The 12,466-nt window shown below is 49.6% G+C and overlaps 1 protein-coding gene across 2 annotated transcripts in view; it reads right to left on the bottom strand.

Annotated features, from left to right (window-relative positions):
• Window positions 1-12,466, bottom strand: part of SH3PXD2B (SH3 and PX domains 2B) — a 182,759-nt gene that overhangs the window by 168,625 nt on the left and 1,668 nt on the right. The window contains exon 2 of one of the 2 annotated variants that reach the window (XM_077327052.1): window positions 1,389-1,547. Coding sequence is in view for 1 of the 2 variants with exons in the window: in XM_077327050.1 (XP_077183165.1) it covers window positions 220-291 (72 nt within the window). In the remaining variant the exon portion in view is untranslated. Of the gene's footprint in view, window positions 1-219; window positions 575-1,388; window positions 1,548-12,466 lie in introns of those variants that run through there. The other variant, XM_077327050.1, reaches the window with a different exon arrangement.

Raw genomic sequence — 12,466 nt, forward strand, 5'->3', positions numbered from 1 at the left:
GATCCCTTCGTCTCTTGGCCAGGTAGCTGCAGCCAGTTTTCTCTCCCCAGAGGTCGACGTCTGTGGGCAGAACCCGACGACGGCAACTCCAGCAAAGGCTCGCCCCCATGCGCAGGAGGAGGAACGGCGAGGGATTTTTCACAGGCTTCTCGGTGCTCTCAATCCCGCCCGCCCCGGTTTCTCTCTCTCTCACACACACACACAGAGGCACGCACTCACGTAGTGTTTGTTGGGAATGCGCCTCTTCTGCACGTCCAGCACCTTCACCTCCAAGATACTCTTCCGGGGCATAGTTTTGGTCCTCTGCAACCCGCACCCCAGAAAGAAAAGGCGCGCCGAGTGCGGGTGGGAATGTATCAATCTCCGCGTGGGAGGGGAGCGCAGAAGACCTCTTCCCTCCCTTCGGCCAGGCTTCGAACGCAGCCCGAGCTCCTGGCACAAGCGGGGAAACTTAAGAGCCGCGAGGTCGCGCTGCTGGGAAAGAATAGCCCGCTCCACGGCTCTCTTGGCGCCCGCTTCCTCTTCCTCCCCCCCTTCCCTCGTTCCCTGTCCAGAGTTTGCAGATGCTGGACTCCTCCCAGCCCATCCCTGCCAAAGCAGCCTATCCCACTGCAGCAGAGGCCGGGTGGTTAGGTGCTCAGCTCCAGCCCAGCTCTCCGGGTTCTTAAAGGGCCACGACCACCGCTTGGCTAACGGCGCTTGGGAGACATTTCCAAAAAATCGCAAGCCTCAAATGAGCCAGTTCCGTCGGCTCGCCCTCCCTGCGCAGCTCGGCATTCGGAGGGGAAAAGGCACGACTTGGCAGCTACGGGTGGAAGCCAAAGGCGCCCCGTAAATCCACACGTCCCTGCCTGCTGTGCTGGGCCGAGCCGCTCAAGCGGCGCGCCAAACAAATAAATCCCGCACGGCTCCTTTCTGCACGGAGCTGGGGCTGAGCAGACGAGGCAGGGCGCCCGGGGGAACGGAGCCTTCGAGGAGCTCGACGGGGTCGGGAGAGGAGGCTTCCTTACAGCTTCCCAGAGGATTTTAACCTCCTTTCCCAGGGAGGGCTGGAGTCGAGCGGCAAGCGAGGTCGCAACCAGAAGCTGCTTTGGGTCATCGGAAGAGGAAAGGGCTTCATTCGTCGCCCATTTAAAACTGCAAAGCGGGTGGGAACTGGAACCTTCGGCGTCTGCCGGCATGAGGCGATGGCTGCATTGGTTTCCGCGAGGGGAGGGGCGTTCCTCGGGCTGTCGTCGCAGAAATGAATACTCCCTTAGGGTTTGTTTAAGAGAGGACAGGGTAAAAGCCGGAATGGGGATTAACAAAAAAGAGTACCACAAGAAATAGCAGGATGCATTGCAGACACCGTAAAACAGTATTTTAAAAATGAAAAAGTGAAAACTAACCTTTTGTTAACCTGTTTTGGGCCCACATGCTTCCGGAATTTCCTCACCTTCTGGCATTTCCACCACATATGATAACAACCTACTTTTTCATGACATCTCCAACATTTACCATCATGCTGCTTAGACATTCTGCTTATCACTTTTGGTGTTATATATCACCTGTAAAACATTTATACCAATTTCTCTTAACAATTGACATTTTGTAAGTTTTATATTTCCCCCATTCATCAAAATAAACATTGATTTAAGTTCTGCATCCACTTCACCATACAATCTGTTCAGTTTCAGTTTCATCTCTTAAAAGAAGCTTATATTTGCCCTTGCATTATGGGGGTTTGACTTGGTAAAGAATAGGTTCAAATTCTGTAATTTCACCAACGGGGACTGTCATGTGCTTTATCTTGGCCATAAACTTTGCCTATATTTGTAAATATTCAAATCAGGAAATATTCTTCCCTTCTGTTTTAAGTGCATCCCGAGTTTTTATATGCCTCGTAGACCGATTATGCACGGTAGCAGCTATGCTGGGCTGCCGCCGTTCCAGTGCACCGGGGTAAAAAGCCCCGCCATCCCCCGAGTATGCATGGGGGTGGGGCATCCCAGGCGCATGCTGGCCCCAGCGGCGCACACAAAAGGCAGGGCTGGGAGCGCAGATAAGCTGCAGCAGGGGCCCCCAAAGCAAGATGGTGGGGAGCAGCATGCTGCTTTCCCACCATTGCGGAGGTGGGGGGATTGCCTCTGTCGGCTCCGCGGAGCCATGGAGCCGGCAGGGGCAAGAGACATCCCTGCAGGGACACTGTAGGTTGGGGGAAGAGCCGAGCCAAAAACTCGGCTCCTCCGATTGTGCATGGGGCTCAGTTGGCCTGGCCCTCGCCTGTGCCCTCAGGAGTCCCAGGACTCTGGAAGAACCTGCGTTCCATTAATGGGTAATGGAATTCTTAAATTATTTTTTTGGAGTCTATATGCCTCTCATTTCCCTGGTTTGTCTGCATTTTCAAAGTTCTTTTGTTTTAAAAAGTATTTTTTCCCATTTCTTCAGTTTCTAATTAGTCCTTTTTAAGCCTTAAAGCATTTCTATCTGTCCAAACTTGCTTCTTTTGGAATATTTGGTGTTTATCTTCGAGTTTCTGAAGTTGATTAGCAATCTCTTTTCGTTTCTTCTTTTTTATTTCTGATAGCGGAGTTATATCAAACTAGAAATTAAGCCCACTGTAAAAAGAATACAGCGGGCGCTAGCGGGCAGTGGGTGGGTGTGGAAGGGCCCCCCCCTGGGTGGGACGGAGGAGGGAAGGTAGACAGCCAGGAAGGCATAGAGAAAGGGAGAGGGAGAGAAAGTGAAAGAGAGAGAGAAGGGGAGAAAGGAGAGTAAGCAAGGGGAGAAAGAATGGGAGAAAGAAAGGCAGAATAGAAATGGATGGACGGGAGGGAGGGAGAAAGGAGATTGAGGGGTGAGTGGATGGATAGAAGGAAGGAAGTTAGAAAGAAAGCCAAAAAGACCGAAAGAAAGCAAGCGAGAGCAAGAGCAAGAGCCAGAGGGAGGCAGAAAGGAGAGAGAGTAATGAAGGAAGGAAGCGAGGAAGGAGGGAAGGATGGAAGGAAGAAAGGAAGGTGGGTGCCATGAAAGAGGACAGGGCGGGGAGGAAGCAGGGGGGAAGGGACCACGGTGCAGGTGTGGGGTGGGGGGAGCTGGGAGGGCTTCTCCCCGGGCTGCAGCTGTTCCCCGTCGCCCGGGCAGTGCGGTCGCCAGCTCTTTGAGCAGGCAGTCGGGCTGCCCAGGCGGCGGGGAACAGCTTTCTCCTCCCCTCCCGCCCCCGGGCTTCAGCCGTTCCCAGCCATCTGGGCAGCGCGGTTGCCGGCTCAAAACAGCTTCGCACCTCCCAACTCATCAGGTCTGGGGCCAGTGGCCAATCGCCAGCCACCTCCAACACATTATTTCATCCAGAATCTCGAATGGCCCCATGTTTCTTGTTGGGGTGGCAACTTCATGTGTTTATTGGAAATGAACACCATATCCCCAGCTTTGAATGCTAGACCCAGGGACCACTTATGATCCACCAATTTTTTGGTAAGTTTGCTTAGCCTTCTTCAGCACATCCACACCCTCTCCCGCCAGTTCCATACATTAGCAGCCCATTCATCCAACCCAGGAGGACCATTCCAGGGGAAGCCAGTAGGGGCTCCAAGGCAGGGAACAGGTGGGGGTGTATCCTTAGATAACCTCAAAGGGGGACTGACCAGTAGTCTCGCAGGGAGCATTATTGTAAACGTATTCCTCCAGGGGCAACGCTGGGTCCCAGTCATCCTGCTGATAGTAAATGAAGCAACAGAGGCACTGTTCGAGAATTTGGTTGACGCGTTCAGTTTGACCATTAGTTGCAGGGTGATAGGCAGAACTTGTCAGAATCCTGGGTATTTTGCCACGTGGTTCTAATTGATTTCTGTGATAGTTGGAGCTGCCTATTTTGCCTGATCTGTGATGTTTGCCAGTGCTGGTTCCCTTCATACCTCAAGGCCGCATTCCCTAGTTTGCGCTTTATGGCCTCTGCTTTCCACAACAATGCTGTGCTGAGATGCTACAGTCCTTGTGACGTAGTTTGCCCTCCTACACCTGGTACCCCGATTAGAGGAATGTTTGGTCTCCTTTGAAACCTGAGTCATCACCTTCCCATGGGAGGGAGGGAAGGGGATGTTCCTGTATTTTATATGTGTGAATCCCTGCATGTATCTTCAGTTCTGCCTACGTGCTTGTTAGATGCTTTTGCTTGAGAATAAAGAAACTTTCCAAAAAATAAGTTTTCTTGTTTACAAGTCTGGAATTCTGACAGTTAGACAGAACTCACGTTCCATGTGGATTGCACTGTCGGTCTCAACATGAAGCCAGAGGCAACTGCAGCAACTACCGGAACTACGGCCTCGACCTCTGCCACCCAGAGAGAGACTCCCAATGGAGGGAGCAATGGCCAAAGCCGCTGAGGAGTGCCGTGGTTGGTCGGCTGGCACCTCCACATGGATGTCAGGGATGGCGAGAGTGCTCAGTACCTCCTCTTGGAGTGAAAGCATGAGCTCGAGGCATGTGACTGAGCAAAGAGGGCAGCGTCCCTTGACATGGTATGACGAGGAGCCAGTGGGCTGGCCATAAGGGGGGTCCCAAGAACAACTGGATGTAGATACTGGGGCTGCCCGGGAAGTGATGGAAACCCCTGGCCAGCTCCACTGGATGACTGACTGGCTGTCGGCCATCATGTCTGGGGAAGACAACAGGGCTAGGAAAATTGCCCATTAACTCCTTGCAGAGATGGGGAAGCCAGTCCCAGAGGAAGAGAAGCATGACACTCAAACAGGCTGTCCCCAAGAGGAAGGAGCAGTGGAGGTGTCTGCAGCCCATGACTGAGACCCGAGGGGCCAAGTAACAGGTACTTGCCAAGTTGCCACGGGAGGCGGGCACAGGACCACTTGCCGTCCAGAGCGAGAAGGGGTAGTGCCATTTAATCCGTATCCCGAACCCCATTGGAGGGTGTGCAGATTCCAAATGAAATTTGATGGTTCTCCCAACAAGCTGGCACACTTCCTGATCCAGCTGCACAGATACATGATGGATTATAATTACTTTTTCCCAGATGGGGCCGAACAGTTCTGGTTTGTCAGAAATTTCCTGGAAGGAGTAGCCACTGAATGGTACATGGGCCTGTTCGATTACGATGCCCCCCAACTGTTGGACTATGATTTGTTCCTGCAAGCCTTCTGTGACTGCTTCGAAGATCCATTGGCGGGGGACGTAGCTAGAGAGGAACTTCATAGCCTCTGCCAGGGCTCCAAGATGGTGTCCCAGTATGCAGGAGACCCGTCGGGTTCATGCCTTCCAGAATGGTCTCCAGAGAGACCTGTTGTAACAGTGCCTGGGACAGACACACATGGCTACCTTGATGGGATGGATTCGGCTGGCGGAAGAAATTGAAGAAAGAATGAGAGTCCTGGAACTCGTGGATGCCAGAGATGTGAGAGAAAGAGCGGCCAAGTGTGCCAGCACCCAACACAATATCAGCACCCCAAAGGCAGCATCCTACAATGCAGCAGAGAGGGCTCATTGCCATGAAAAGGGTCTCTGCTTGGGCTGTGGAGGCCAGGTGTACTTTCTGGCTGAGTGTCCAACAAAGAAGCCAGCCCCAGCTGAAGTGGCAACTCTGAAGCACCGGTTTCAGGGGCCGGGAGAAAGTCAACAAAGAAAGCCGTGCGCGCCCTCCTCACTCCCCTGCTGGAGCCACTGGAAGTATCCTCCAACGAAGACTCGGAGGAGTCCGGACCCTGTAAGCCAGTGGGAAGCAGGGCCAACCTGTTGTGAGGCAGCCACACCACCAGGTCCATGGTAGGGGCGATCACTTGGTAAGCCCCATTCCCCTTTTACTGATCCCAGTGACTCTCTCAGACCCGCAGACTGCGATAGGGTTAGGGGGAAAGGGTTTCTGGACTGTGGGTGCACTAGGACTTTGTTGATGGAAATATCCCATTGCAGAGCACATATGAGAAGATGGAGAATGATTATATTTTGGAAGATCCAAAAAAATTGCAGAAATGTGAGACAGATTTCCAAGAATTTTTCCAAATTAATACAACACCTGATGTTTCATTACCTACCCTTTGGGATGCAAGTAAAACTTTTATGAGAGGTAATCCTCTATGTTTGAACACGGCTATCGGGAGGGGGAGAACTATTACAGTGGCTACAGAGATCAAAATGCTGAAGATCCATAGAGATAGTATTGAAACAGAAGAGATGAGGGGAAGAACTTGATTATTTAAAACAGAAAAATTTTGTATGGGCAGATAAGCCAGGAAGGTGGTTGGCTTATAAATTGTAGGAAAACTTTCAAAAATAAGCCATTTATAAACTTAAATATGATGGGAAAGATTTTGTTACTTATTGGAAAATCAGAACTGTTTTGCTAAATTTTTCCAAAACATTTATCAAGCTGATGAAAAGCGATTGTTAGAGGGTTCTTCCTTCTTTAAGAATATTCTTATAATCAGGTTTTCAGAAGAACATTGCAAAATTTTGAATCACCGGGTCTCAACCCAGGAAATAAATGATGCTATTGCAGCTCTCAAGGTGCAAAAGACACCAGGACCAGATGGGCTCTCTTTGGTATAAGAAATTAAGCCGCTGTAGAAGAAATACACCGGGCGCTAGAGAATGGGGAGGCAGACTGTAGGAAAGGAAGGAAGAAGAGGAAAGGAGGTATGGGAGGGAGAAAGAAGGGCAAGGGGTGGTTGAAAGGATGGGTAGAAGGGAGAAAGAAAGGAAGTAAAGGAGAAAGACAGGAAGCAAGGGAGAGGGAGAGACAGAGAGACAGGAAGGAGATGGAGAAATAGAGGAAGTCAGGAAGGAAGAAAGGAAGGCAGGCAGAGAGGTAGGTGACAGGGGAGGGAACAGGGTGTGTGTGAAGGGTGGGGGGAATCACGAGGGGGGGCGAATCCAGAGGAGGAGGGGGGAGGGGAGACGGGGGGTAGAGAGGAGTGTGTGCGTTGGTTTGTGGGGTGGGTGAAGGGGTGGGAGAGCACGGTGGGTGAGTGGCAGTGTGTGTGTGTGTGTGCGTTTCTGTGGGCGTGGGGAAGTGGCGGCCCGATTGGGGGGCGGCCAGGGGGGTTGTGTGTGTGTGTGTGCGGGAAAGTGGCGGTGGTGCAATAGCCATTGGGAAGGGACCCCAAGTGGGAAAGGAGCAGGGACACGGCGTGTGTGAGGGGAAGCCAGCGGGAGTACTCACCGTCGGGGAAGGCTGCTTTTCCTTGTGTGTGGTGAGTTCCTGCCGGCAAGGCAAGGCTGGGCCAAGCAGCCAATGGGGAGCTGCTTGGCTCTGGAGTGACACTCAGAGGGGCCAATCAGGAGCCGCTTCGCTCTGAGTTTTTATCCCGGACAGAACCCACCCTTTCTCCTCCCCCTTAGGGCTTACTCTTTTATTTATTCTGCTCCACAGGAGCGGTTAAAGATGGTGAAGCTTACAGCAATAGTCATCAAAGAACTAATTGAAGAATTTGAGGAGCAATGGCACTATTACTTGGATTAGCTTGCCGAATGAAGAGCTAAGAAGATAACAGGGACTGAGGGAGGACAAGGGAGGGGGTTATAATGTATTTAGATGCTATTTTTTCTTCTTTATGTATACTTCTATTTCTTAAAATAAAAAGATCGGAATAAAAAATAAATTAATATGATAGTCCCATGACGTATTCCAAACACTAATTTCCTTGGAGGCATGTATGAGGCTACTTGCATCAGCCTATTGGCTGAAATTCATTTTCAGACTGGTGAATCTAGCCTCCCCTTGTTTTTTTGACAATAGCCACCTCTCAATGTGGCTAAGAGCAGTTAAGAAGAAACTCCAGCAGCATGACCTCTCCCTTATAGTTTTGCTGTATTTTGGCTATCAAAAAGCAAAGAAACAAACAGCAGTTCTGGGACCATCTCTACAAAAAGGTAGGGCACAGATATAGAAATATCCAGTTATTCTGCAGCATCCCAAATGTTTTCAACCAACAGGTTATCTTAGGACCCTTGAGATCTCTAAGCACTGAAGACTCTGTCCTGGCATGCTTTAATGCTCTATCTTCAGCCTTTCAGAAAGACAGATGATACCATCATCATGTCCTATGATCTCTTAATGGCTTTGACTATACCTTGTGGGGAAAGGAGTCTCTGTTCAACATTTTCTACTGCACTGACCATTCTGTAACAACATTTATTTATTACTAGGCTTTGAAGGGGCTGGGGCACCTCCCGGCTGCCCCCCTACCTGTCAACTCCCCAGCCTGGGGCTTTGGCTCTACCTCTTTGGAGAGGGTTACTTCTCCCCTTGGGGGCTTTTGGAGAAGAACGAAGAGCTTTGAAAAAAAGAAATCAACACCCCCAGTACCATTTAATGCTAGCCCCATCTCTGGAAATGGGGGGGGGAGCAAGAGGCGGGGATCAGGAAGATCACAAAAATTAAAGAGGCAACATGATTAAGGAGTCTAAGTGAATTCCTTAATCATATACCCCCTGCATTTAAACACCACACCAATCACCCCCTTCCCAAATAGATTCCCAAGAAAAGGGGGCCTAAAGCAGAGCAGAGATCAGTACCTCTAGAAGAGTAAATATTGGTGAAACATAATCAGTTCCCCCACCCCAATTCCTACTCCCTCCACACTCCCTTTTGCCTCCTCCCTAAGGCAGGATTCAAGCAAGAAACGATCTGCACATCCAGGCACCCTCCTGCCAATGCTGTCCTCTCCCATCTTAGTTTGGAAGAAAGGGGTAGGGGGGGCCGTGAGAGCTGACAGCCCCAGACTGGAGCTCCCCATTTCCTTGTTTCTCTGCCTCTTCCCTCTTCCTCACCCCCATCTCTTTCGCTAACCCAGGCTCTCCCCATCTCTCGCCTTCCCGGGCCAGCCCCAAGGCCCCCCCTCCACCACCCTTCCCTGTCTGCCCTCAGCACCCTCCTGGGTCGAGGGGAAAAGGGGGTGCAGCGGCCGAGCCATGTGGCGACAATGGGGCGCACCTTCCCCATACCTCTCCCTTTGTGTCTGGCTGCTCCTCCTCGGTGCAGCGGGGCCAGTGGTGAGGTGAGGGTTGTCAGCCTGCGTAGGCCAGCTCAGGCAGCTGGGCCCGACGTTGGCAGCTCTCGACTGCAGCAAGCTGTAGCCAACGGTCCCAAGTGGATGGGTCGGGAAGCGCAAAGTGGAGGCAGTTGGTCTCAAAGTGGAGGCAGTCGGTCGATGGGCCATTTGGAAGGCGCTTTGCACTTTCCAATTGGCCCCCCTGTCATCATTCCGGGGCCAAGGGGCCAATGACCCCTGTTTCGTATCCCAGACTCGGCCCACCCCCTTTGTTGTTGTTAGAGCCAGTTTGGTGTAGTGGTTAGGAGTGCGGACTTGTAATCTGGCATGCCAGGTTCGATTCTGCGCTCTCCCACATGCAACCAGCTGGGTGACCTTGGGCTCGCCACGGCACTGATAAAACTGTTCTGACCGGGCAGTGATATCAGGGCTCTCTCAGCCTCACCCACCCCACAGGGTGTCTGTTGTGGGGGGAGGAATGGGAAGGCGACTGTAAGCCGCTTTGAGCCTCCTTCGGGTAGGGAAAAGCGGCATATAAGAACCAACTCTTCTTCTTCTTCTTCTTCTTCTTAGGTGCGAAGTAGTATCTGACCCATCGTGACCCCATGGACAATGATCCTCCAGGCCTTCCTGTCCTCTACCATTCCCTGGAGTCCATTTAAGTTTGCTCCTACTGCTTCAGTGACTCCATCCAGCCACCTCATTCTCTGTCGTCCCCTTCTTCTTTTGCCCTCGATCGCTCCCAGCATTAGGCTCTTCTCCAGGGAGTCCTTCCTTCTCATGAGGTGGCCAAAGTATTTGAGTTTCATCTTCAGGATCTGGCCTTCTAAGGAGCAGTCAGGACTGATCTCCTCTAGGACTGACCGGTTTGTTCACCTTGCAGTCCAAGGGACTCGCAAGAGTCTTCTCCAGCACCAGAGTTCAAAAGCCTCAATTCTTTGACGCTTGGCCTTCCTTATGGTCCAACTTTCACAGCCATACATTGCAACTGGGAATACCGTAGCCTTGACTAAACACACTTTTGTTGGCAGGGTGATGTCTCTGCTGTTAAGGATGCTGTCTAGATTTGCCATAGCTTTCCTCCCCAGGAGCAAGCGTCTTTTAATTTCTTTGCCGCAGTCCCCATCTGCAGTGATCTTGGAGCCCAGGAAAATAAAATCTGTCAGTACCTCCATTTCTTCCCCATCTATTTGCCAGGAACTGAGAAGGCCAGATGCCATGATCTTCGTTTTCTTGAAAAGCCAACTTTTGCACTCTCCTCCTTCACCCGCGTCAACAGGCTCTTTAGATCCTCTTCACTTTCTGCCATTAGAGTGGTATCATCTGCATATCTGAGGTTGTTGATATTTCTCCCTGCAATCTTGATCCCAATTTGTGACTCCTCTAACCCCGCCTTTCTGATGATGTGCTCTGCATACAAGTTAAATAGGCAAGGCGACAGTATACAGCCTTGCCGAACTCCTTTCTCAAACACCTCCCTTAACCTTAGCTAATTTTTTATGCCGCTCCCTGAACGGTTTACAGATATTTATTATATTTATATACTGCCCTCCACGGAGGTTTGTTAATAATATATTAGTACTGTACATCGGTATATTTCTCCAATTCTGTCAACTACACTAGGAAGATCTGAACAACTTTATGTCTCTTTACTCCTTGCAAACGCCTCTCAGATGCCTCCTTGCAGACCCACAATGTTGCCGGAATTTGCCTATGAACATATAGGATCTGCAAATGGCTGATCGCATCCCAGTAACTCATTATCTGTTGGAGACGGGTTTTACTTTTTTTGTTCCCTGTGATGGACCTATATAGCTAGGAACCCAAAGGGAATTATATAGAACCTAGGATTCCCTAATGAGAGGGGGCGCTCCTGAAGGAGAAGGGGGAGTGGCCTTGGAGGGTTCTAAGGGAGAGAATTCCTGGGGCATTAACTCACAGAGTGGGAATTGGAAGGCAGATATTTGTTATTGGCAAGAGGTTTGAGGTGGAGATTTGGTGGAAGAGAGAAGATATAGGAGATTCTCTGGGCCAAACAAGGTTGCATGTCTCAGAAAGACAGGGGAACTGTGGCAGCCTCAGTACATGCAGGCAATACAGGCTACTCATGGGCTTAAGGAGAGCCCAAGTCTCTGATAGAATGGACAGTTGAAGCTGAACACTCATATTTGGTTTTAAGTAACACAAGCCTACAGTGTGAATATATATCTTATATGAAGTAACAGCATGTAAAAGAGCTGTGAGCGGATTTCCAGACCTTTATGTTGAATAAGCCTTTTATTAACAAGCTAAAGTGGGGAGTCACAAAAGTTCCTTTCTTCCCTAGCGTCCAGTGACTGGAGTGAGAATCTCGCACATTGAAAAACGTATCTTTATTAAATAGGGAAAATGTCACATCCTCCTTAATGTGTGTTCATTGTTTTATGCTTGCTGCAGTGCATGTTATTATATGCTGATTCTTCAGAGCTGTTCTTGTTTCAAAATACAGTTTCAAATCAAATCAATACTTGGACCTTCAACATACCTCACCAAAGACTCCTGAGTAAATTTAGCAGTCATGAGATAAGAGGATAGGTTCTCTTAGGGATTAAAAGGTAGTTAAAGTACAGGCAGCAAAGTGAGAATCACCTAATAGCTTTCACAGTGGAGGGAAGTAAGCAGTGCAGTCCCACAAGGATCAGTCTTTGGGCTGTAGTATTTAATTCATAAATGATATGGAAATAGGGATGACCATGTTTGCAGATGACACAAAATTATTCAGGATGGTAAAAACCAAGGCTGACTGTGAAGAGCTCTACCACGATCTCCACAAACTGGGTAAGTGCCATATGGCAAATGAAATTCAATGTAAGATGTGATGTACATTTTGACAAAAAACAAAATCTCAATTTCAAGTATAGGCTAATAAGGTCTGAACTTGCTGAGGGTGAAAGGAAGAAGATTTTAGGGTAAATGGATGTGCAGCAGAAGTAAATAAGGCAAACTCTATGTTTTAGTTTATTAGGAAAGGGATTGAGCATAAAATGGCTGATATTGTAATGCCATGGTATAGATATATGGTGAAGCCACATTTAGGAGACTATGGAGACTAGAGTTCTGGTCACTGGATCTCAAAAAGGATGCAGAGGTGGAAAAAAGTACAGAGAAGGGCAACCATGATGATGAATGTGGTAGAGTGAGTTGACAAAAGATTTTTCTCCGTCTCGCAAAATACTAGAACTTGAGGGCATCCAATGAAGCTGATGGGCAGTAGATTCAGATGTGGAATTTGCTGCCAGAGAATATGTTGATAACTACAGGAATAAGCAGCTTTACAATAGATTCCTGGAGGATAAATCTATCAGTGGTTACTAGCCACGGTGACTATGGAAGAACCTCCAGATTCAGAGGCACTAATCCTCTGAATCCCAGAGGCAGGAGGCAACAACAAGGGAAGACTTCAGCCTCTATACCCTGTTGTTGGACCTCCAGAGGAATTTGGTTGGCCT

This window comes from Paroedura picta, chromosome 3 (genome assembly GCF_049243985.1).
Source record: "Paroedura picta isolate Pp20150507F chromosome 3, Ppicta_v3.0, whole genome shotgun sequence".
NCBI classification, from domain to species: domain Eukaryota; kingdom Metazoa; phylum Chordata; class Lepidosauria; order Squamata; family Gekkonidae; genus Paroedura; species Paroedura picta.